Source organism: Sminthopsis crassicaudata, chromosome 3 (genome assembly GCF_048593235.1).
Source record: "Sminthopsis crassicaudata isolate SCR6 chromosome 3, ASM4859323v1, whole genome shotgun sequence".
NCBI lineage: Eukaryota > Metazoa > Chordata > Mammalia > Dasyuromorphia > Dasyuridae > Sminthopsis > Sminthopsis crassicaudata.
Genome location: NC_133619.1, coordinates 602985985 through 603010856, shown reverse-complemented (window position 1 = coordinate 603010856; position 24872 = coordinate 602985985). Strand labels below are relative to the sequence as shown.

The 24872-nt window shown below is 52.3% G+C and overlaps 1 protein-coding gene across 7 annotated transcripts; it reads right to left on the bottom strand.

Moving 5' to 3' along the window:
• Positions 1 to 3898: 3898 nt before the first annotated feature.
• Positions 3899 to 23838, bottom strand: FGR (FGR proto-oncogene, Src family tyrosine kinase). Of its 7 annotated transcripts, none has more exons than XM_074305645.1 (13): positions 23711 to 23838; positions 17253 to 17317; positions 14468 to 14708; positions 13832 to 13934; positions 13504 to 13602; positions 9741 to 9844; positions 9440 to 9589; positions 8705 to 8860; positions 7866 to 8045; positions 7684 to 7760; positions 7411 to 7564; positions 7171 to 7302; positions 3899 to 4645 (listed from the first exon to the last, which is right to left on the bottom strand). In XM_074305645.1, exons 1-13 carry the CDS (start codon positions 23739 to 23741, stop codon positions 4437 to 4439), a joined length of 1701 nt encoding a protein of 566 aa, XP_074161746.1. In that variant the 5' UTR covers positions 23742 to 23838; the 3' UTR covers positions 3899 to 4436. The 7 variants fall into 7 exon arrangements, with proteins under 7 accessions (XP_074161746.1, XP_074161747.1, XP_074161751.1 ...); XM_074305646.1 differs by lacking the exon at positions 23711 to 23838 and adding an exon at positions 23565 to 23656; XM_074305650.1 differs by lacking the exon at positions 23711 to 23838 and adding an exon at positions 23565 to 23617 and having other exon boundaries at positions 17253 to 17296.
• Positions 23839 to 24872: the final 1034 nt, after the last annotated feature.

The window sequence follows — 24872 nt, the reverse complement described above, 5'->3', positions numbered from 1 at the left end:
AGTTCTGTTTTCTGCCAGAGGGAGCGGTGCCGGGAGGAGCTCTTCCTCTCCTTTGCAGAGAGCCCCTGTAACGCAGGTGGGGATTCTGGAGAGATGCTAAGGACACATGGGAGGTGGGGGACGGGCGGGAGCACTAACCGGGACAAGGGGGTTTCAGGGGCGGGCAGGTACGTGTAGCAGAGAGGACACAGACTATCCGACCTGGAGGGACCATTTAGTGCAAATCCAGAATGTTAAATGGGAGCAAACGGGCCCAGGGAGGGGGAAGCCTGTGCCCGAGGGTCCGAGCCCCAGCCTTCCAGAGAGCTGAGCTGGGGGTGGTACAGACGCTCCTGCCCCGGAGGGATGTTGAAGCCCCACGGGGTTGGCGCCGGCCCAGACTTCAGCCACAGAGGGTCTCTGGGTCCTTTCCTCGCCTCGTCAGCCCCCTTTAACAATCCCAACCCTTGGTCTTGTCCCCCAGAGCCTGAATGGGGACAAGTGGAATCTCTGGGTCTTCCCACGGGCTGCTGCCGCCACCTGGTGGCAGACCTCAGGTGCCCGTCTGGGCCACTTGTGGAAGATGCGGCCAGTCGGGCATCTTTCTCCCCTGAACCCCTTGTTTGGGAGGGAGAGGGGAGGGGCAAGCTCAAAGACTGGGTACCAGTGCAGCCTGCAGGCGACCCTTCGTCCCCTTTCCCTACACGGGCTGAGGTCTTAGGAGATGGAGGAGGGGGGTCCACGGCTTAATCTAGAGACAGACGGCAACCTGGGTGGCTTGGGAGACCCCCAAGTCAGCCGCGGGTCAGTTAGGCAGGGCGAGCCATTAGAGGGACGGGGAAGAATTTCCCCAAATGGAAACTGAGGCTCAGCGAGCGGAAATTGCTACATAGTTACATGGGAGCAAAGCTAAGATGTCAGAGCTTGCCAGAGCAGAGTCCCCCCCCCCCATCTCACCCTTGCTGGGGGTCCAGGGCAGCTCCAGCTCTTTAACTTGGGGTCCACCACACCCAGGAGCAGGGGACCCCACAACCCAGCACAACCATCTCCCTCCCTGCCTCTCTTCTCTTCTCCTCGGCCCAATCAGTGTCCAGGAGATGGAGAATGGGGTTTGACTCTAGGCTCCATTGTGGCCCCTGGCTGGCATTGGGAGATTGGTCTTGCCTGGCCTGGGCAGCTTCCCCCCAAAAGGTCCTCCCTTACCTCATCTGCTGGTGTGAAAATCCCAAGCCCAGAACCATTCCACCCACCCACCCCCTCCCCTTAACAGTGCTCCCCCTCCCCCCTGCATTCCTCCCAGCAACAGGAAACCCCCGCTCCAGCCCAGACTTCAAACAGCTCCTCCCTCCTGGGCAGGGGGTGTGGGAGGAGAGGGCAGAGAGCAGAGGCCAAAGGTCATCTTTGTTCCTGCCTGAGGTGATGAGGGACCCAGGGCTGGGGGAGGAGGGGGCCAGAGCTGAGGCCGGAGGTTCCCCTTCTGAGTCACAGGCCGGGGGCAGGAATGCACATGTGAAGGGGAGAATGCCCTTGTCTGTGTGGCTGTGTGTGTGCTGCTCTCGAACCCCGGGCCCAGCCCTTTGTCTGTGTGCTTTCTGGGGAGAGGCGAGCATGAACTGGAAATAACAGGATTTGAAGCAGAGGTTCTGAGGTCGAATTCTGCCCTTTGCCAGTTATTACCTGAAGCTCGCTGTGACCCTTTTTGGACCTCAGTTTGCTCATCTGCCAAATGAGGGGATGGGTGACTGAGGTCCCTTTCTCCAGCGTGCTCCTGTGTTTCCGTGTGCCACAGCATATGTGGGGTCCTTCCCAGGGCCTTCTCTTGCAGTTTTTCCTGCATGTAAGTGCAGGTTTATGCTTCTTTTTCAGGTGATTTTCAGGAATGTGTCCCCTCAACTCCAGGACCACCCGTCCCGTCCCTTTTCTGTGGGTGTACATGGGCAGGAGCTTCCGTGCTCACCTTGCACAGTTTCCTTTCCCCCACTCTCCCCGACCCAGCCTGGTGGGGGCCCAAGCAGCTCTCCCAGTCCCAGCCCAAGTGGGGGAGACCACCAAACCCCAGCCCCTGAGCACGAGCTCAGCAGCCGAATGACGGAGCAGCCCCAAGCCTCTCACCTCAAGGTTTCCAGGCCCAGGTGGAGCCCAGGAAGGACGGGGACAATACCCAGGGTTGGCGACTGCATGAATTTGTACATTTGTAGACAAACCATTTAGTTCAGTACTCAGAGGAAATGAGAGCTGAGAGCGGGGAAAGCTTCCAAGCGGATGACCTCACCTCCTCCAGCAGGAAGGCTCCGAGGAGGGCAGGCTGGCACGAGGAGGCTGGCGTCCCTGTGGCTTTCACACTCACCCCTCCGCTTCTCCGTGAGGGGAGCAAAGAGCCATGGGCCTTCCCCGCTTGGAAGAGCAGCTTTTGCGCTGTAATGATCATAACGGGCACTAGAGGGAGACCAGACACCACGCTGACTGTGCCGCCCATGGTGGGCACAAGGAGGCAGGCGGGCAGTGCCCACAGGACAAGCCTGGTGGGCACGGGGTGCATCGGCTGCATCCCTTCACTGAGAGTTCTCGGACTCAGAGACAGGCCAGGGGTCACCAAGATCGGTCCAGAAGGATCTTACATTTTCTTTCATACTAACTTTCTGGACTTCCAAAATTCAGAGTCCATCAGGGAGCTGTGTCATGGATGCCCCCCTCATCCTGCAGCCGATGTCCCGCCCCTCCCACTGACCTCCCAAAGTGTCTCACGATAACATACCCTCACGAGCCCGATCTGCTCCCACTCACCTTTAACCCACTCCCACTGAGCTCTCCCACCTGTTCCCTATGAGCCCCACAAGCCCTCCGCAGAACCCCCAAACCCTTTCATTGTTTCCCCAAGCAGCTCTCATTGAAACACCCAACTCACTTTCACCGACGTGGAATACTTTCCCATTGGTTTGCCAATCCCACCTCCAGTGATCCTCCAATCCGCTCCCAATGCTCCTGAGCTCCTTCCATTCCCTTCCCAAGCCATTCCTACTGAGTTCCATCACCTCATTTCACTGAGCTTCCTTCCCCATCCACTTCCACTGAGCTCCCCAAACCACTCTCACCACCCTGACTCCCTCCCAATTCTCCAATTCATTGGCTCCCCTCCTTCAACTCATTCCCTCTATGCTCGTTCTTTCTCTCTGCCCCTTCCCCAAAAATACAAACACATTTTTATTATTCTATTCTAGCACCTGGGACAGATCCTGGCACAGACTGAATAAACAAATGAACAAACGCTCTCCTACCCATCCCGCATCCCGCTGACCCTGAAGGCTCTCCCACTGACTCCCTGTCGGGGCCATTCCCCAAGGCTGAGTCACTTGTTATGGTGCTCCCTGAATTAGATGGGCAGGGTGACCTCTGAGAGGCAGAGTCTGACGTAGTGGAAAGTCCACTGGTCTCAAAGTAGGAAGACCACGATTGAGCGCCCAGGTCCGCTAGCTAGGCTGACCTTACACAAATCCCCTCACATCTCTGAATTTCTGTTTCCAAGCATGGCAAATGGGATTGGTAGTAATAATACTTACAATGTTCACCTCCCAGGGTTGCCGGGAATGGTGGCTATCATAGAAAGCCAGCTATTCCGTGAGCTCTTCCCCCCCCCCCCCCATCACCAAGGACAGCTCACCTTCTCCACATCCACCCTTATGCCCTCACCTGGTGAGCACTGGTTAGATGGCCAGAGTCCTTGTTACTGATTCCATAAGAGTGAGAGGACTTAATGCTAATATAACCTTCCCCAGTCTAATTCCAGATGGAGTCCCAGCCCTGATCTGCTAATCCTCCACCCAACATGCTCTGTTCCAATCCCAGGAGGCTCTACCCAGTTCTCTTCCTTAATTTCCATTCCCTTCCACTGATTTCTACTCCCCAACCAGAGTATCTCACATTAGAGACAATTTTTTTCTTTATTTACAGAAATGATTTAAAAAATAAACACACAGGCAATAGAGTATGGTCCTCCTCACACCCCGCCTCCAGCTCTAGGTACAGCAGCAAGAGAGGCAGAAAGAACCCGGAGGGGACAGGGCCACAATAGGGGAAGGACAAATGAGAGGAGAGGGCCTGTGGCTGGGTGGGCAGGTCTCCAGAGAGGGGCAAGGATGGGAAGGTTGTTAGGGACTCAGAAAAAGGAGGAGAAGGCTTCATAAATAATAGGGTCAGAGCAGCAGGATCTGGAGTGCCAACGGGATGGACCTTAAGACTTGGGAAGGCTAAGGATGCACTAGTAAAACCTGAAGATTAGGAATAGAGGCAGTTCAAATGCATCCTTTTCAGGGTGGTTGGACCCAGAGTAGAAGTAGGGACTGGAGAAGGTGTCCCGGGCCTGTTCCCCATCCAGACCCTGGAATGCAGCTGCCAAGGACAGGGGAAGGGCCCAGGAGTGGAGTCCTTGGTGGGCAGGGCACGGGTGCCCGGCACTCAGGCTAGGACTCATCCCCTGGCTGGTACTGGGGTTCAGTGGAGGTGAAGTAGTCCTCAAGGAAAGACTGGAGGTACTCAAAAGTTGGCCTCTCCTCAGGAACCTGCCGCCAGCACTGTTCCATGATCTCATACAGAGAAGACGGGCACCCGGGAGGGCACGGCATTCGGTAACCCCGCTCCACCTGTTCCAGCACTTCCCGGTTATTCATGCCTGGGAGAGGGAATGGCAAGAGAGACTTCAGCTAGGGAGGGAAAGCCCCATCCCCTCCCTGAAATCGGAAAGGTTCAGGGCCCTGGGTGGTGTAGGGAGAGAGCATTCATTAACGTTAGAGACTCTGTATTCATAACATGGCGCTACTACTGATTACACAGCTAACAGGGAACTGACCTGCAAGATAAGAAGGAAGAAATGAAAAAAGCACTGAGTGTCCTTTAAATGAATTCAAATCTCTGGTCTAGAAGACCTACATTCTGCTCCCGAGCTAACGGGAAGACAGACAGACACAATGTCTGAAAGATCATGGAAAGTGGAAGAGAAGCCCAAGGTTGGAGATGGGCAGATGTTGCCCCGATTTTCAAAAAAGAGTCTGAAATGAGAGATCACTGATCCTGACTTAAATTCTTCCGGAAGTTCTGGAATGGGTCATTAAAGAGATGGTTGGTTAGCTTCTGGAAAGGGAAGCGGTGACACCGAAAGAACCAGCAGAGGGATGGAGGAAGAGGAAAGGGAATAGCATTTATATAGTGCCTACTGTGCGCCAGGTACTGTACTACATGCTTTTTACAAATATGATCTCATTTGCAGCTTGATCAAGAATAGGCAAGCACACAAATACATGCAAAAATATCCTTATTACTTCCTGACAAAGTTACTGAACCAAAAGATGAGGAGAATGCTGGGGATATATAGTTTGCCTAGATTTTGACAAAGCTTTTGAAAAAAGTAGTTCATGCTAGGCTAGATTCAGTGAAATAAGTTCCTAACCAGTTAAGTAGTTAGATTTGTTGCTGAACCATGACATCAGGATGCTACTATGACATGCAAGTGAATTAGATTTGAGGGATGGAGGCTGTGCAAGGTCACCTGCCTCACTTTCCCCTCCAGAGTCATCTAAGGCCAATGGGCAGATATGGATCAGGACGATTGGAGATGGCCCTAGATGCAATGGGAGAACTTGACCTTTTTAAACCAATCTCTTCTTCAATTCATGATTAAGACTAGGTAGCAATTAAGGCAAAGAATTTTCTTTCACCTAATAAAAAAAAAATCTAAATCAATCAATCAATCCGGCAGGGGGAAGAGCCTCTGCCTTTTTGGCCAAAGTAGAAATGACTGCTATTTACTTTCAATCTGAGTCAATCAGGACCCAAACAATGGTTAAATGGGGCTTGCCCTAGGATGTATTTGTGGCCAACCAATCAGAATCAGGTTTTGCTAGTGGTTCCATGTCAATATGATGGGAAAAGCAGCTAGGTGACAGTGGAGACTCCCAGGCCTGGAGTCAGGAAGCAATCTTCCTGGTTTTTTGACTTCCTGAGTTCCAATCCGGCCTCAGCCACTTACTAGTTGGTGCTAGGTAGACATTTAACCCTATTCACCTCAGTTTCCTCATCTGTCAAATGAGTAGGAGAAGGAAATGGCAAACCACTCCAGTATCTTTGCCAAGGAAACCCCAAATGGGGTCATAAAGATTGGATATGATTGAAAAATTACTAGACAACAAAAGGATGGTAATACGAGATAGATTCAGGATTAGCTGAGGGATTAGATTCAGAATTGTTGCTAATGGTTCCATATGGATATGGCCGAAAGTCTCCAATGGAGCATCCCAAGGATGTATTCTGGGCTCTGTGCTATTGAACATTTTTTATGAAGAACTTGCAAAAAAAAAGGCATAGATAGCAACATCAAAACTGCAGATTCCCATTAATCTGGGCAGGATAGCTAACACACTGGATCCCACACAAAAAATCTCAAAAGCTTTTTCTGGGCTAGAGTATAAGGCCACATATAATATGATGAAATTCTATAAGGATAAATGGAAAGCTTATATTTGCATATCAAAAATCAATTTCCCAATTTCAGGATTGGAAAAGTGTAAATAAACAGCAGTTTGTCTTAAAAAGAAAAAGAAAAGGGGCAGCTAGGTGGTATAGTGGATGGAGCACCAGTCCTGAGTTCAAATCTGGCCTCAGACACTTAACACTTCCTAGCTGTGTGACCCTGGGGTAGTCATTTAACCTCAATTACAAAAGGAAGGAAGGAAAAAAAAGATCTATGGGTATTAGAAGATTATAGGGTTAAAGTCAAGATGAGTCAATAGTAGGTTGTAGCAGCCAGGTCTACTGGTGCTTTAAGAGACGCAGAGCTCCCTGAAATAAGGAAGGAGATAGACATGTTACCATCCTCTATAATCTTTAGACAGAAGGGGGGATATGGCTTTAGCTCTGGGGACCACAGTTGAAGAAGGAGATTGATAAGCTGGAAAGTGGAAGGATGATGGCTGGAATGGGGAAGGGCCACATGTTATATGAGGACTCAATGAAGAAACAGAAGTTGTTTAGAAAACTATTCAACCTCTTGGGACATTATCACTCTCCTATATGAGGTTGGCAGGATGGGGGAAGTTAGATCAGAAAACATCTAAAGTCCCCTCTAGGTCTCCATCACACGGGGTCTGAGAGCCATCATCATTCCCTAACCCCGCCCCCACTCACTCCACAGCCCCTGGGTACCTGGGTAGGGGATCCGGCCCTTGGTGATGAGTTCAGTGAGCAGGATCCCAAAAGACCAGACGTCAGACTTGATGGTGAACCTGCCGAAGAGAGCGGCCTCTGGAGCAGTCCACTTGATGGGAAATTTGGCACCTTGTGGGGAGAAAAGCAAGAGTGAAGAAGCCCGAGGGGAAAATCATGGGCATGAGAAGGAAGAGTTATGGGGGAGAATTCTGGGCCTGGGGGAAGCGCAGGGGGCACCTTGGCGGGGGTTGTATTCATTATCCTCAATGAGCCGTGCCAGTCCGAAGTCGGCGACCTTGCACACTAGTCTGTCCCCCACGAGGATGTTGGCTGCCCGCAGGTCTCGGTGAATGTAATTCATAAGTTCCATGTACGCCATACCTGCAGCCACCTGGAATACCATGTAAGCCAACTTAGGGGGTGCAGGGTACAGAGTCCCACAGAGGAACAAGAGGGGACCAAAAATCCAGAGGACCAGGAGGGCCAAAACCTTCACCCCGTCCCCCTTACCTGGGCCGCCATGTCTACTAGGTAGGGCAGAGTGAGGTTGCGGCCTTCCCCCTCCTTGAGGAATTCCAGCAGACTCCCTAGGGGAAAGACCAGGCAGGGGCCTCAGTTTACCTCCTGAGTCCCGGAGTCTGGCTCTGGCATTCTGCCCCCCGAACATCCTTCCACCGAGCTCTCCAGCTCACCGTGACTCATGTACTCTGTGATGATGTAGATGGGCTCCTCAGACACCACAGCGTATAGCTGCACCAGCTTGTCATGGCGCAGCTTCTTCATGATCTGGGCCTCCTCCAGGAAGGCTGGCGCAGACATCGTGCCCGGCTTCAGGGTTTTCACTGCCACCTTGGTGCAACCATTCCAAGTGCCTGCCAACAGGTGGTGTGTAGGAAGTCCGTGGGGAGGGGGAGGGAGCCCAGAGGCAAGGAGGCCTCCAGTCCCCGGGCTCCCCTCCCACAAATGGCCGTGCAGAATGGTGGGGCTGGACCAGGCAATGTCTTCCACCAGCATCATGTTCTATAGTCAGCTCAAGAGACAATCTGGCCCTGCTGTACTATGTGCTAAGAGCCCTTCTTGGACTGACATCTTAGCTTCTAACACCCTTTCCACCTCTGACAGTCTGTTCTAAGGTCTGTGTTCCAGATCCGACATTCTCTGTTCTAAAGTCCCTTCCAGCTCTGATGGTCTATGTTCTAAAGTCTGTGTCCTAGCTCTGATATTCTGTGTTCTAAAGTCTTTTCCAGCTCTTTCTGTGTTCTATATGCTGAGGACCCTTCTGGCTTTCACATCCCATGTTCTAAGGGCCTCCCAGCTCTGACATCCCATGTTCCACCATGTATTCTAAGCTCCTTCCCAGCTCTGACATTCTATTTCTCTAAGACCCCCCACTTCTGGGTTCCAATATTGCCCACTAAACCTCCTCATCCATCCCCATCCTCACCTCTCCACCACTCACTCCCCACCCCCAGGTGGTCCCCACTCCCCAAGGACCTTGGAGCTTTCCCTGCTCCAAGGGATGCCTTCGTACCCATCCACACATCCCCGAAGCAGCCCATGCCCAGTTTTTTGTCCAGGGTGATGGAGTCTCTGCTGATCTCCCAAGCATCTTTACCCAAGCCCAGGGTTCCTGGTTTCATGACAACACAAGGCTTTGTGAGGAGGTAACAAAGTCCGTCGTTGACTTCTAGAAGACCACAGTAGAGAGAGAGAATGTATGTGGCTTGGAACAAGGTTTCTGGACCTCCCCACTAACTGAGAACTATAGTAGCTAATTGTTCCTTCCCTGAATAGTCATTAAGTCCCTACTGTATGCAAGGTCAGGTGATATAAGAGACTGTGACTAGCTTGGAATAAAAAGAGTTTTGTTCAAGTCCGCTTCAGACTCACTCTGACTGTGAGACCCTGGATGAGTCAATGACTCTTGTGATTGGGAAAACTCCCTAAAACCATAAATTGCTAGTAAATAAAAAGCTTTAATAAAAAAATTTTAAGACCATAAAAATTGCTAATCTGCATGGGGAGAGGTAGTTTCCACACTAGACATTCTCTATATAAATTAGATCAGAAGTCTAGATCCCCTTCCCTTCATCAGGCACAAGGAAGGAGAAATCCTACATTGGCCAGAGTTTTAGGGTGGGAGGTGAGGTCCCTCTTCTAGACCTAGCAAATCTAGTGTAAGGGAGCTGAGGGTGAGGGTCCCTCTTCCTCAACCCCCTTACAGTAGGTCCTCCCTGCACCCCATCCCATAACCACATTTACTCACCGGTGTAGTGCTCCACCAACTTCTGGACAGACTCAAACTGCGCCCGCGTGGTGATGTAATACCCGCCATTGTCCAGTTTACGGATCTTGTAATGTTTTACATGGTCCCCTTTATTCTCGTCCCAGTCCCGCATGGACAGAGAATAGGCTCCTAGAGGGGCAAGGGCAGAGAGGTAAGGAGGAGAGGGGGCTAAACATTGCCTTCTTCCCTCCATCAGAGAGACAGCCAAGGGGTGAGGGGCTTCCCAGATGTTTGATCCCATCCTTTCCACCAGCCCTTACTTGCTCCCCGTGCCTCCCACCTTGAGTAGTCTCGCTTTCCCGGATAAGAAAGGTTCCTCGAGGGTTGTTGGGGCCCAGCAGCTGTCTTTCAGCATCCTTCCGACCTATTTTCCCAAAGTACCACCTGGGGAAAAGGGAAGGCCCACACAGGACCAAGTGAGGAAGGCCCCGGGGAGGATGGAGCAATACCTGGAGCAGTCACAAGTATCGAAACCACTGCCTCAGCCATCTAATTGTTAAGGATCAAGGATTTAGAAGGGGGATCTGAGAGATTTTCAGTTATGGGATTACAGACTCTCAGAGCTCCACCTGGCACCTGATGGAAGATGGGCTCAGAGCAGAGATATCAAATTCAAGGCCCACAGGCAGCTACACACTCCTGTGAAAGTCTCCAGTGCATAGAATTGCACATATTTAACCTACATCAGATAGCTTGCTTCTTGAGGAGGGGGGAGGTAAGGGAGAGAGACAGAAAAATCTGGAGCACAGCTTTACAAAAATGAACGCTGAAAACTACCTTTGCATGTATTTAGAAAAATAAAATACTGTTGAAAAAAGAAAGTCCCCAGTATAGCCAGAAGCAATTCAAAATGAAATTGGGAAATGTTTTAAAAGAAAAAAATAAGAATACAATTCAACATAGATGATGTTAACTTGTAGTTTTCTAAATCAATACGATGAGTGCAGGGATCTATTTCTATTAGAATTAGCTTTCCTCAAGTAACTATTCCATTCTTCTCTGGACAGAACCCAAGGCTTTCATACTATCCCAATCCACTTTTTAAAAATTACTCTTAGGAGATTTTTCTTTCAAGTGAAATCTTCTTTTCTCACAACAATCCTGGCAAATCATCCCTTCTCTTTTTCAGGTTAAACATCCTCTGTCTCTTTCACTACCTTCTCACTGATCTCACTGAGCTCTCACCTAACTTTATCCTTCTTTCACCCCAGTCAGGAATAACTGCCCCCTCCAGGAAGCCTTTCTGGATTTACCTCACCTAAGGACCCTTGGGGCTTTGCCACCCACCTGTAGCTTCACCCAGAGACACCCTTTCCACGTACCTTAAAGCTGAAGTTTTATTTTTATATCTCCCACAATTAGTGTTAGTATATGAACCCTGGGAAATGTCTAGTTTTTTCCTATTTGTATCTCCGGTTCTTAGCATAGATCTTAGCACATAATAAACACTCAATAAATGCCTTTTCCTTCGTTCATTCATTCGTTCATCCCTTGGCTGTGTTCATCCCACTCTGCTATGTTTTAAATTTATTTCTGTACCGTCTCCTGCATCAGACAGGAAGTGCCGAGAGCAACGTCTCCTGATCCCTAAGAGCTACATTAGCCTCTCTCTTCTCCAGCTCATCAGGGCCCTAAACCATGGATTCCAGAACAGAACAGAATGCTCCGAGACCAGGGCCGGCAGTCTTGCTCTCTCCCTTCTGGACTCTCCCTTCATGCAGCCTGAGCTTCCATCACCTTTCTGACCAACAGTTCTCCCTCCCTGAGCTTATATAACACGTCAGTCTTTTGGAGGGAGGAGGGGGATGTGACATGTACACAAGGGAGTCTAAAGTGGATTCAAAATAATTTCCAAAGGGAGAGAGGAGGGGTGTGGGAAGGGGCCAGGGAAAGACCCGTGTAGGAAGGATACCTGGGCCGTGCTTTGAAGGGAGCTGGATTCTGTGCCGTGGAGAGGGAGTGTGTTATATAAAGAGCCAGCGGGTCAGTCTGGGTGGAACAGAGAGTGGAGGAAGGAGTTTCTCCCACCAGCAGCCACTCTGGTTCAGTTTTGGGGTTCCAGCCTCCCCCTCTGTGTAGATTTCCTCGCTGACTCCAACTTGTCTCTAGTGGACACTCCCAACGTCAGGATCCAAAACTTAGCTTCTCATCACCTGCCTAATGATGGCTCCCCCTCCTGATAGAATATCCCTGTTCTCTCCATGATCCCCCCTTCCACTTTTCCAGCCTCAGTACCTCAGGCTGCTTTTCACTTTACCCTTCCTCCCCCCCATTAGACCCCGGAATGGTAAGGACGCCTTTTGCTGCTTTTTGTTCCTCCAGCGCTTGGCCCAGTAACTAGCACATGATGTTTTATTGTTCAGCCACTTTGTGACCCCATCTGGGCTTTTCTTGGCCAAGGTTTGCTGTGTTCTTCCCTGGCTCATTTGAAGGAAACTGAGACAAAAGGCCTGGCCCAGCTCATCAGCTTTCCTGCTTCCAAATCCCTCTGTCCACTGCGCTGCCCAGCGGCCCCCAGCACACAGTAGGTGCTTACTAAATATCTATCGCTCCACTGGTCCACGAGCCTCCCCAGGCTCTGCAGCATCTTCCTTGCTGAGCTTCTCCAATCGTGAGTTTCCCCTCTTGTCCTCCCTGTTCCCACGGTGACCATTGTAGTTCAAGCTCTCATCATCTCCTGCCTAGCCTGCAGTAATAGCTTCTTAAGTGCCTTCAATCTCCCCCCTTGAATCTCTCAGGCAGAACAGACTGCTTTTTTCCTCCAGACCCAGCTCTGATTGCATCACTCTCTGCTCAGACACCTTCAATAGCTCCTTGCTGCCTGCAGCCTATTCTGCAACCTTCCTAGTTTAGCTTTCCAAGCCCTCCCCAATCTGGCTTCCACCCGACTTTGCAGCCAGACGCCCCCCTCGCATACCCAGTGCTCCAGACAAAACAGATTACTCACCACTCCCCGAGCATTCTAGATGCTTCCCTGCCCTTTGTTCCCCACCTAGAATGCTTCCCTCCAACTCTCTAAACCTTTCAGGATGCAGCTCATGTCCCACATTCTCTGGGAGGCTCTGCCTGGGCTCCTTCCCCCATTGCCAGTCCTCTCCTCCCTCCCTGCAACCAGATCTCTTCTCCTGAACTGTAACAGCACTCACTGCCTGGGTGTAGGAACTGCCCATGACCCAATCATATTAGTATTGTTCCTTATTACAGGAGGTCAGAGCTGGGAGATTCTTTAGAACCCAGGAGGTCAGAGCTGGGAGGGCCCTTAGAACCCAGGAGGTCAGAGCTGGGAGGGAGCTTAGAACCCGGGAGGTCAGAGCTGGGAGAGCCCTTAGAACCAGGGAGGTCAGAGCTGGAAGGCCCTTAGAACCCGGGAGGTCAGAGCTGGGAGGGCCCTTAGAACCCGGGAGGTCAGAGCTGGGAGGGCCCTTAGAACCCGGGAGGTCAGAGCTGGGAGGGCCTTAGAACCCGGGAGGTCGGAGCTGGGAGGGCCCTTAGAACCCGGGAGGTCAGAGCTGGGAGGGCCCTTAGAACCCAGGATGTCGGAGCTGGGAGGGCCCTTAGAACCCGGGAGGTCGGAGCTGGGAGGGCCCTTAAAACCCGGGAGGTCAGAGCTGGGAGGGCCCTTAGAACCCGGGATGTCGGAGCTGGGAGGGCCCTTAGAACCCGGGAGGTCAGAGCTGGGAGGGAGCTTAGATCACAGAGTGACAGAACAAGGGAGGAGGGGGGAGAAGCCTCAGAACACAAATGTCGGAACTGGAAGTCAGAGACAGAGAACAGACTGTCAGGGCTGGGAAGGCCCGGAGCACATAATGATTTCAGATGTCATAAAAAAAAGCCCTGTGGGTCCTGTCTCCCCAGCTAGATAGGAAGTTTACTGAGCGCAGGGACAATGTGCTCCTTCCCACTGCTCCGAGCCCACGTACCTCTCCCCCTCCCCCCCCTTCCCTCCAGGACAACAGGAGGACCAGGCAGTCCCAAGACCCCCGGCTCCCTGCTCCCTCGGGTGGGCGGCTAAGGCCCGGGATCGGCTCCGAGCCCTCACTCACTCTTCTGCCTGGATGGAGTTCACAGGAGCCACATAGTTGCTGGGGATGTAGCCAGTGCGTCCGGAGCTCAGGGATCTGGCCTCCCACCAGTCGCCCTCGCTGCAAGGACAGATGGAAGGGCGGGCTGAGCAGCTGTCCCGCTCTGCCCGCTCTCCAGACAAGAGAAATGGGGCACGAGGCTGGCAGGCTCCGCCGGAGACGCCGACGCCCAGGGGATGCTGAAGGATGGTCCGGCGTCCGAGCAGCTGACGATGGCGGCCCCCCACCTGGGTCCCGCTCTCCCCAAGACGAGAGTGGGGCTGGGGGGAAGCCGGGCCGGCTCACTCACGTGTTGTTGAGGATGTGGAATTTTTCTCCTTTGGCGAAGGTGAGGTCATCGGCAGTCCTGGCGTCATACCCGTAAAGGGCCACGAAGAGGGTCACCCCGGCCCCTGGGGGAGAAGGGGGCTAAGTGTGGCCAGGACCCCATCAGGCCTCCAGCCCCTCCCCACGGCTCCCTGCTCTGGCCCCCCGGCTCGAGCTCTCCTTCCTTGTTCCCCCAGCCAGGCCCCTCCCGCAGGCGCCCCCTCTCTGCCCAGGCCCGGGGCCCTCTCCTTTCTCAGGAAGGAACCCGGCCCGGCACTCCTGCTCCACTGCTGTGACCCTCAGGGCTCTCAGGGGTCCTCCCCACTACATTCTTTGGCTCTGGGATAGGCGTCTAGTCCAGTCCCCCCGGAGCAGATGCTCGCATTTCCTCCCTCATGTGGGGGGGCTCACACGCCGCCCCTCTCAGAACACAGGCTCCCTGAGGGCAGGGGTGGGGGGCGGGGCCCCTGAAGCCAGGAGCCAGCGCCCTTCCTCTTCTCCAGAGCCACCCCCAAGCTCTGCCCACGTGAGCCAGGCCGGGGAGGAGTCTGGGCCAAGGAGAGCCAGGAGCCCCGAGCTCTGTGGGTGACCCTCCTGCCCCCTTGCCCCAAGCACTGACCTGCAATGCCTCCGGGTTTGGGGGGAATGGGGGTCAGGAAGGACGCCCCGCTGAGCGGTTGCTGGGAGAAATGGCTGAAGCTGGGCACATGGGAGGGAGAGGGGGAGATGACCCTGGTTGGCTCCTGACTGTAGCGGTCCCCGTAGCCTTGCCCCCCTTTAGCAATGTCCTCGTGGAGGGCCTCAAGCTTGGCGTCGGATCCAGCCTTCTCCTTACAGGGCACGCAGCCCATGATGGGAGCCTGTGGGGCACAGAGGCAGGATGGGGGGCGCTCGCCTTCGGCCGGCCGGGCGTCCTCCGCACCTGCAGAGGCGGAATGCTCGGGGCCAGCCAGGCCAGGACGGGGGCCAGCGCCCCAGAGGCCGCACTCCGCCCTGGCAGCGGCTCCCGGCAGACCGGCAGTTATCTCCCTTAGAGGGAGGTGGGACGTTCCCGGAGGCCTCCGCGCTGCTCCAAACCCTCACTTACTTGTCAACGGAGTCCTAGGGGTGGCCTGGCAAACGGGAGCGGGGGGGGGGGGGTCCCCATCTCAGAAACCACACTGTGACCCTAAACAAGTCACTGGCCCTCTGAGACTAAAATGGTAAATACCGATCTTCAGCCGGGAGGGAGTTTCTCTCAGAAATCACAGTATCCGATACTACTAATTAAACATACGCTAATTACATACATATGCTAATTACCTATGTAAATATACGTATATACTAATTATACACATATAAATACATATATACATTAAGTACATATATATGTATATTCCTACTAAGCACCAGAGCATACTAAGCTCTGGGGAGAGAAAAAGAAACAAAAGACAATCCCTGCCCTCAAGGAGTTTACCATCTAGTGGGGGAGGGGCGCGGACAGGTAAAAGTGTACAAAACAAGCTAGATTCGGGCTTGTTCTCCAGAGCATCGGCGACTCCGGGGCGTCTGACTCCCCGTGCCGGCGCAGTTCTCGGCCTCGTCGGAGTGCCGGGGTGAGACCCACGTCGGAGACCACTGGAAAGGGCCGTATATAGGATCAATGGGAAAAAATTGATGGAGGAAACAGTGATGGCTGCTATTGACAAACACTGAGCGTGACCGAGAGCAGGAAGAGTGGGGCAAAGCCCTGCCTCCGTGTCCATGCCCTCTCCTAGACTCCGAGGCCCAGGTAAGGGGAAGCAGTTTCTGCCATGGGGTTTCCCCTAATGATAAAATCGCACGTCTGGACTCAATAATCGCAGCTTCCTTAACAATAATTGCTACTGTTCGTTGGGTACATTACAATAAATTTGGCATATATCCATCAGCACCGGCCAGGTCTGGCCTTGGGCACCCACAGCCGAGCCCGGAAGCGTCTGCCTCAGCGGCTTCATCTGTAAAATGGGGAGAACCCGCATCCCCAGCCGGCACGAGGGTCGGGCGCTTGGCGGGTCCGCGGGAGGAGTCACATAAATGACTGTTATCCTTATAGCACAGTCTCCCGGGAAGGAGCCCAGAAGGGGAGAGGCTTCCCATTCACACCCTATATCAAGAGAAACACGGGTACAACGCTCTGGCTCCTCCTGAGCGGTTTTGCCTTTTTTGAGTCCCCAGGACGAGCCTGATTCGCTTCTCCGGGGCTGGGAGGGATCTGCCGTGGGGTCCGAACCCCAGCGCTGGCTCCAAATCCAACTCCTGCCGCTCCGAGCTGCCAAAATTCCAGGGCCCGGGGTTCCTTGGGAGCACTCACCGCCCCCTCACCCCCCGCCCCGCCCGAGCCAGGATTTAATAAATTGCAGCAGTTGAAAAAGTTCTTTCCCTGGTGGTCAGCCTTCCCGTGATGACCCTGTCCTAACTTAGCCGGCCCGGTCCCCAGACGAGCTTTTTCCAGGGCTCCCGACCTAAGTGTTTCCAGCTGGCGGGGAGGGGTAGGGGAGGGGGGGTGTGCTCCCTCACCGCTGCCTCCGGACCCTGCCAAGCCATGGGAGGACTGGAGGGGAGCAACAACAAGGACAGTCTCCCACAGGCTCGGAAGTGGACTCTGCCGTGCCGTCCCTCCTCCCTCTGGAGCACTCCCCTTCGGAGCCCACGGCCCTGGGTGACCTCGGAACCTAACTGGGCTCAGCTCCGGTGACAGCCCCAGACCACCAGCTCTGTCAGGAGGGTGTGCCTCAGTTTTCTCCTCCGTAAAATGGGGAGATGGCGTTAGACTCTGAGATCCTCCCCAGGCCTAAATTTGGATCCTCTGGCAGTGGGAGAATAACAACAACACCAGCAGCGAGCTCTCTGGGAGCTCCTCGGAGGAGCCGGAGGCCTGAGTTCTAGCGCGGGCCTGCCGAGTAACCTTGTGGTCCGGACTCCGGCAGCGAGGAGGTTCCGAGGAGAAGGACCCCGAGGCCCCTCGCAGCCCTGCCAGTCTCTATTTCCATATCTTTGTTTATTCGCCTGTGGGTCTTCTCGGCTGTGCGTGCGTCTCCATTTCTGCGTGTGTCTGTGCCTTTGTGGGGGGTGGGGGACCCATAGAGTGGAGGAGGAGGAGAGTCCCAGGGGGGAGGAAGATCAAGGCCATTTCCCTGTCTGTCCTGCTTCTAGGCTGTCAAACTAGCTCTTTTCCACTCTCTATCCTCCCCCCTTCCATTGGTTGCCAGGCAACCAGAGTCTGTGTGAGAGGAAGGGGGTTGCAGGGAGGGCCCGAGACACTGGCAGGGGGGCTGGAGTGTGTTGGGGGTGGCGGTGGCGGGAGCATCTGGGAAGCCCCCCAATGCCTCCCCCGAGGCCGCGTCCTCCGCCTCCCCCCACTCCTTACTCACACAGACACTTACCTTCAGGTCCCGAGCCCCTGAGGTCAGTGGAACAGCAGCATGGTCTGAAAGGAACGGCCAGCTCCCTGAGGGACAGACAGACAGGAGGCGGGAGACTCGGACAGCCCGGGCTCCCGCGCCCCTGCTGACCCTCCGTCCAGGCCCCACTTTCCCTCCCTCCCGGGGGACTGGGGGAGACAAGTTCGGCCCGTGGTACTAGAATTCAGAACTCCTGCGTCTCAGAGACATTTGCCTTCCATTTTCTTCCAGCTAATCCCCGTCACCCGGACACTCAGCCCCAGCACACATGCTTGTGCACGAGCCCAAATGGAGTCCTGATGGTCTGTGGCCCCGGATCCGCCGGCACCCAGAGTCTCTGGGAAACTGGCTTTCAGAGGGCCTGCCCCGGGCTTGGGTGACCCTGTCCCTGATCGCGCCACATTTTCCCAGCAATGACCCCCGAGCTCCAGCCGCAGCCCAGACCTTGGGGGGGAATATGGGGGAAAGAAGGGCCCCGGGAAATGGATGGGGAAGGGCGGAGCTGCTGGTCCTGCCAGTCCCACCGTGCTACAATTTGATGCTAATAAATAAAATCTGAAGCTGGACAATACGTCAAAGATGATTCGGTCCGATTTCCCCAGCTTACCAGAGACTGAGGTCCAAACAGGAGTGATCCACCCACCATTCCACAGGGTGGCAAGAAGCAGAAGTGAGGGGCAATGCCAAGTGCTGTTACCTCTCTCTCTGTCTCTCTGTCTCTCTCTTTCCTTTTTGTCTCTGCCTCTGTCTCTGTCTCTGTCTCTGCCTCTGTCTCTCTCTCTCTCTCTCACACACACACTATATATATATATAAAATGTGCAGTGTCTGGGCCATGACTTAACTAGAGGTTACTGGTCCCCTCTTCCTTCCGAAGGGCTGGGGAAGAATGGGGGCAGAAATCCCAGGCTGCTCCCCACCACTCCCTCCACTTCCATCCAGCCTCGTCTGGAAGCTAAGAAAGCAGCCTTGGCCTTGTGGTCACTTAAGCAAGGAAACTTCACCCGGAAACTCTCATTGCCACAGGGGGGTTGGAGGAGGGGAGACCAGCTTCAAGGACGTGAGTCCGGGCCAGTTGATTCCAGAGGACGGAGCCGTTCTCGGAGGATCTCGGGCAACCCTTGCCTGCCCCAGTCCTCCCCTCCCGGAGCATCCTGGGGCTGCAGTTCCCGAGTGTAACAAGGGCTCCCATCCCTCAGGCGCTTTATGGTGTACAGAGGATTTCCTCCCAGTGACATTGGGGTGGGGGAGGATATGTGTTCATGAGGAAGTTGGCAGTTGCTCATTTCACAGATGAGAAAACTAAGGTTCAGAGGCATATAGGGATTTTTCACCACCTTTCTATGACATCACGCCCAAGGTCCGTCTGAGGCTCGTCGGCAGTCTGGATCAGAACCGGGATTCGAACCTGGACTCCCTCGGCTTCCTGCCCCCAGCTTTCTTGCCCACCCCCTCCCCCTCAGAACCTTCACTCGGAACCATCCCGAGCCGACCTTCTCTGAATCCTCTCGGGTTATTCCACATCCCCCTTTTCCGGAGCGTTTCCTTCCCACCTTCTGCACATCTCTGTCTTGATTCATGGACAGCCAAGTATGTGGGAAGAGCCGGCTTCATGTTGGCTGTGAGTTAGGAGGCAGGCCAAGGCCCCCATCTGCCCACAAACAGCTCCCTCACATCTCGCCTGAAACTCCTCCTAGCTTTTGAAGGCCCCTGAGCTTAATAGTGTAACATTCTTGTCACCGGGAAGGGTGGGTTCCAAGGCTCTCTCTGAAAGTTGGGCAGAGTGTGATCGTGGTCAAGGATCTAAACCTTCTCATCGGCAAAATGAAGATTATAATATGAGCCTTAAACAAAGCTTTGCAAACTTTAAATGGCTGTACAAATATCAATGATTAATATTCTGATTTTACAGGCGAGGAAATCGAAACTCTGAAATGTTAAATAATTTGCCCAAGATCATCCAGTTGGTAAATAGGTGATCCTGGATAATAAATACATCATATAAAATAATAATAGGATAACTTAATATTAGATAATTTATAAATAAATAGCCCCAAACAAATAGCCTAATTATTATAGCACCATGCCTAGCCAATAACAATAATAGCATTTGCTTGATGCTTCAAAGTTTACAAAGTGCTTTATAAAAATTATCTCATTTGATTCTTACTACCACTCTGGAAGGTAAATGCTGTTGTTTTTTATTAAAGCTTTTTATTTTCAAAACATATGGATGGATAATTTTTCAGCAATTACCCTTGCAAAACCTTCTGTTCCAACTTTCCCCCTCCTTCCCCCCACCCCCTCCCCTAGATGGCAAGTAAGCCAATATATGCTATACATGTTAAAATCTATGTTAAATCCAATATATGTAAGCATCTTTATACAATTATCTTTCTGCACAAGAAAAATCCAATCAAAAAGGAAAAAAATGAGAAAGAAAACAAAACGCAAGGGAACAACAAAAGAGTGAAATTTGTGATCCACACTCAGTTCCCACAGGCCTTTCTCTGTATGTACATGGCTCTCTTCATCACAAGATCATTGGAAATGGCCTCAATCATCTCTAAATGATATTATTATATCCATCTTACAGATGAAGAAACTGAGGCAGGCAGCGTTATAGGACTGGTTTACAGACATACAGCTAAAATTTGAAGCTTACTATCTGTTAGTAAATGCTATTATATCCATCTTACAGATGAGGAAACTGAGGCAGGCAGCGTTATAGGACTGGTTTACAGACATACAGCTAAAATTTGAAGCTTACTATCTGTTAGTAAATACTATTATATCCATTTTACAGATGAGGAAACTGAGGCAGGCAGCGTTAAGTAGCTAGCTTAGGACTAGTAAGTGCTTGAAGTTTACTACTTATAAGGGAGGTAAGTGCCATTATTATCCACCATAAATAGACAATAGAGGCAAGACTAAGCTAAGTGACTTGCCCAGGATCACACAGCTAGTGTCTGAGATGGAATTTTCCCACTTCTGGCTCAGCTCTCTAACTACCCCTTGGTCCGGCACTGTCTCCACCTCCGCCGCTGCCAGTGTTAGGAGCCCACCCGGGACCCCCAAAGCCCACTGGGTACCTCACCCCCTCACTGTGGGGAGCGCCCCACGTTTGGAAGCGTCCCCAGGCTCAGGACAGACAGCCAGAGTCTCCCTGGAGGCGTCTGTCCTTGGGGCTCAGAGAAAAGCTCCTCCCGCAGACCCCTTTCCCCCTCCAGCCGCCCGAGCAGGCTTCAGGTTTATCCAGCTGCATGGTCCTTTAATGGGCTCCCCCTTCTGCGCTCATCCGTGTTCGCTGCCAGGCTCCAGAAGGAGCCAGGCTGCTCCGTCTGCCCGGCACCGAGTGCCACCATCCTCCACCTGTCCACACTCCCCCCGGCAATGCTGCACTATACCTGCCTCTATTTTGCTGGCTGGCATCGTGCCTCCCTACGTCCCAGCACGCCTGTCTGTACCAGGTACGCTGTGACAGTGTACCTGTGTGAGCTTCCTGTCTGCCCGGTACACAGCCTACCCCCCATCATGGTGGCCCCAGACACCTGAGCAACCTTGACCTTTCCTGTCCCCTCATCTGTCCCTCCAGCTGTCCCTTGGGGGCGATGGTGAAGGATCCCCGGAAAGAATTCTGTCCTGGAAGGGGGGGCTGTCCTGGAAGTGGAATAGCCTCGGGTGCCTCTAAGAGGGCCCTTGCATCCCCACCTGGAAACCCGGGGTGACAGAGTCAAAGGAAGTTCCATGAGGAAGGCAGAGAAAGTAGGGCTCCAGTGGAGGAGAGAGGGGGGCAGGCGGGATCCTCAGAACCTCACCAAAAAGGAACCGTGACTGGGGTGGAGATGATGGAGCAAGAGGAGGCTTCCGCTTCAGCTCCCCAGCTTCCTACCTGAAAGATGGGGCACTGGTGCTGGGGAAGAGGCCAAAAGAAAACAGTGGAGACCTCATTCTCCCCCTCTTCCCAGCTCCCAGGATTCTGGGGGAGAAGTTACCCCCAAAACTGAGGAGTCCTAAACCCATCCTCCCCCAGTGTTAAAGTAGCTGCTGATGCTTCAAGCTGCCCATGGAAATTATCCAACTACTCCGAACAAGTACCTTCAGCACATACCCCTGAGCCGGACAAGAACTCAGACTCTTTTCTGTCACTCAGTAAACACTGATTAAACACCCAGTACGGGCCAGGAGGGCAGCTGGGTGGTACAGTGGATAAAGTGCCAGGTCTGGAGGCAGGAACCTCCTCTTCCTTAATTCAAATCTGATCTCAGACACTTTCCAGCTGTGTGACCCTGGGCAAATCCCTGAGTTCTGTCTGCCTCGATTTCCTCATCTGTAAAAATGAACTGGAGAAAGAAATGACCAAATACTCCTTTATCTTTGCCAAGAAAACCCCAAACAGGGTCACAAAGAGTCGACACAACTGAAACAGCCAGACGACAACAACAAAGAATGCGCCTGGCACGAAGCCTACACAGGATACAAAGTCAAAAGAATCCCTGTCCTCAAGGAGCTTACAGTCAACAGGGGAGACAGCAATGTACGGACAAGTGATGGAGCGGTTAGAAATAGAGCACACGGGGAATATGAAGGTTAACGGGTCTCTGTTTCGGACGTTCTGATCCACCCAGAAAAGGGTCTTGAAGTCCCTGAATCTGGGCAGTGGGTCACTGAAGAAAGGTCAAGATGGAAAAGTGAGTCTCCTCATCTCTCTTCTCTCCTTTTCTTCTGACTTTCCCCCCAGCCACCTGTGTTTCTCCCTAACTGCTTCACAACAACAAGGCTCTCTTATTATAGAGCCCCTATCTTCTCAAGGTCCCATACGTCTCACTGAATTTTCATCTTCATCATTGATCCTATTTCTCTTTCTTGGAGTTTCCCATTCCTTTACAAAGCCTCCATCTGTTCCCTGACCACCTCTCCCCTCCTTAAGCTTCCTTCCCCATCTCCTCACTGAACTTCATCTTCTAATTAAGCTTCTACCTCTGAGCCCCATCTCCTCCCTGGGCCAGGTCTCCATCTTGGATCCCCATCTCCTCACCGAGCCACACGTCTACATCTGAGCTCCCATCTCCTCACCGAGCCCATGCCTTCATCCTCAAGCTCCTATCTCCTACTACGTCCCAGAGGAGAGCCGATGCATCATTACTGTACCATTAATACACCAACAGAGATTAAGGGAAGGGAAGCACCCAAAAAATCCTGATGCCCCAAGGTTAAGTCCAGCCGGTGACGGTGGCCACATCAGCCATTCCCGGAGCAGGGCCCTACCCATGACTAAGCTTCTATTCTTCCTTCCTCTCAGAAACAAATGCTTCAGGAACCTCTGACTCCTCAGGCATGAAAACTCCTTCTGTGGCTCGGTTTAAATGTTTAGTACAAGGGCTGCCTGAAAAGTCATCATTGGGTAGCCAACCCCCCCCCAGCAAACCTTTTCAGGGAGCTTGACTGTGCCCACAGACGAAGCCTTTCCAGCTCCGAGACCAGCCAGAAACCCTCCTCGCTCCTGTCTGTAGAGTTCTTTGTGAAGCTCCCTCTGCTAACACCCTCCCCTGATGCTCCATCTTGCTGTGCTGTAAGCAGTCTCAGCTCTCACCAGCTTGGAATAGATCAGGGATGTGGCCCTTCTACATATCCCCAGGGCCTAGCCCGGTACCCGGTAGGTGGTAAGGGCTTCCTACAGACTTGTAGACTGAGTGACCCACTGCTCAAGTACACAGTGATGAATCTGGGGGCCCCAGCAGCTCCCTGGAGGAGCACCTGTGACAGGCTGTCAAAGGACAGAAGAAATCCCAGATCCTTGAAGTATTCGAGAATTTGCCAAACAAAATGGCCATTTAAAAAGTAAGATGACAGCCAATAGCAATTTTCTCACAACCAACCCCTAAGGCAAGCAGCACAAGGATGGATGGGGCCATTTTGGAGAAGTGGAAACTAGGACTCGGAGAGATCACGAGTCTCCAGCTTCAAACAGGGAGAAGTGATGGTTCAGTCTAGGGCCCAGGTCTTCTGAGTTCAAGGCTCTGGGCTTCCAGACCAGGAAATGTCTGTCTCCATGGAGAATCTTGTTTTGGAAGAAAATGGGGCTAAGACTGCTGCTTGGGCTCCAAGATAAAGAATCTGAGGGCAGGGTGGTCCCCCAGACAGATAAGGATGAAGAAAGGGCTTGGCGATGAAGGCACTTTTAGCTTCATGATACACACACTGACAGAGAGGAGCTGTCCAACCCATCACCCACCCCGGCCGCTGGAGCTCCAGCCCCACAGCATTCCCTCCCTCCCCCAAACCCAGGTGCTCACCCCAGCTCCCAGAGGTTCTTCTCCAGCTCTGAGTCAACTCCCCACAAAGGCAGTGCCTCCTTTAGCTTTCCCCTCCCCCTTCTGGCCACTTCCTTTACCACATGGGTCACTATATAGACAACCCCAGCCCATGCGAACATACTTACATATGTGTACAGCAGGACTTGTGAACCTCATGACCTCAGCTTCCTCTCCCACCTCCCCCAGTCAGCCCTGGCCCCTTTATCTCCTGCTCTATTTCAGAACTCCACTTCATCTCCTTTCTCTGCCTTTGGTTAGTTTTTCAGCTGTCTCCCCACCTCCTCTACCCAAAGTCCTCCACTTCCTTTTTTTTTTTTTTTGGTCCCAAATTACCCCCGCCCTCCAGAGCTCCCTATCCTGTAGCAGAAAGTCTTACACTGACAGTCAAGCAAACTCAAGGCTTGGTCCTAGTGCAGTCTTTAATTTGCTGCATGATCTTTAAAAAGTCACTTTCTGAGCAAAAAACAAAACAAAAAACAAAACCGAAAAACCAAAATAATTTACAATGACTTCATTTTTTGCAGAAGCCAAGACTGTGTGTGTGGAAGAGTATATTTACAATCAGATTACACTGGTATGTTGGTTAGCTTGCTGAATTGGGGGCTTTCCCCCTTTTTATTCTTTGTTACAAAAGATGGTTAGCTAGAAAGGGAAGAAGGAAACAAGCATTTATTAAGCACCTACTACATACCAGGAGGGGTAATTAGATGACATAGTGGGTGAAGTGCCAGTCCTGGAGTCAGGAAAACTCATTTTCCTGAGTTCAAATGTGACTTTAGACATTGATTGACTTGTGATCTTGGGCAAATTACTTAACCTGTTTTCTCCTCTGTAAAATGAGGTGAAGAAGGACATGGTAAACCACTCCATTATTTCTGCTAAGAAAGCCCTGAATGGGATCACAAAAAGTCAGACATTACTGAAAAAAAAAATATTGAACAACTAAAATGCCAGAAACAATTTGCTAAAGACTTTTACAATTATTACCTCATGTGACCCACACAAACACCCTGGGAAATAAGTGCTATCATTACCCCCCATTTTACAATTGTAGAAACCATGTCTCAGTTGTGACTTCTCCACAGTCACAAGGCTAATAAATGTCTGAGGTCACATTTGAACTCAGGGCTTCTCAATTGCAGGCCACATGTTCTACATAATGGGCCACCTCACTGCTTAAGAGCAAGGAATGTTGCAGCGTAGGTAATTTTTAAAAAGAAGTAATCCCCCCCCAAAAAAATGTCAATTAGCTCAACTGAATGGTTCAACATTCTACATCCTGAGGGC

Bases quoted from the DNA above. Each gene is read 5' to 3' on its own strand.
- FGR (XM_074305645.1), bottom strand. From the start codon at position 23,741: ATGAGGTTCACAAGTCCTGCTGTACACATAT. The intron at 7,761-7,865 runs GTGAGCTGGAGA...TCTTTCCCCTAG, and splicing joins CACAGAGTACATGAGTCACG to GGAGTCTGCTGGAATTCCTC. The intron at 4,646-7,170 runs GTACCCAGGGGC...TCCCTCTCCCAG, and splicing joins GGGCCGGATCCCCTACCCAG to GCATGAATAACCGGGAAGTG.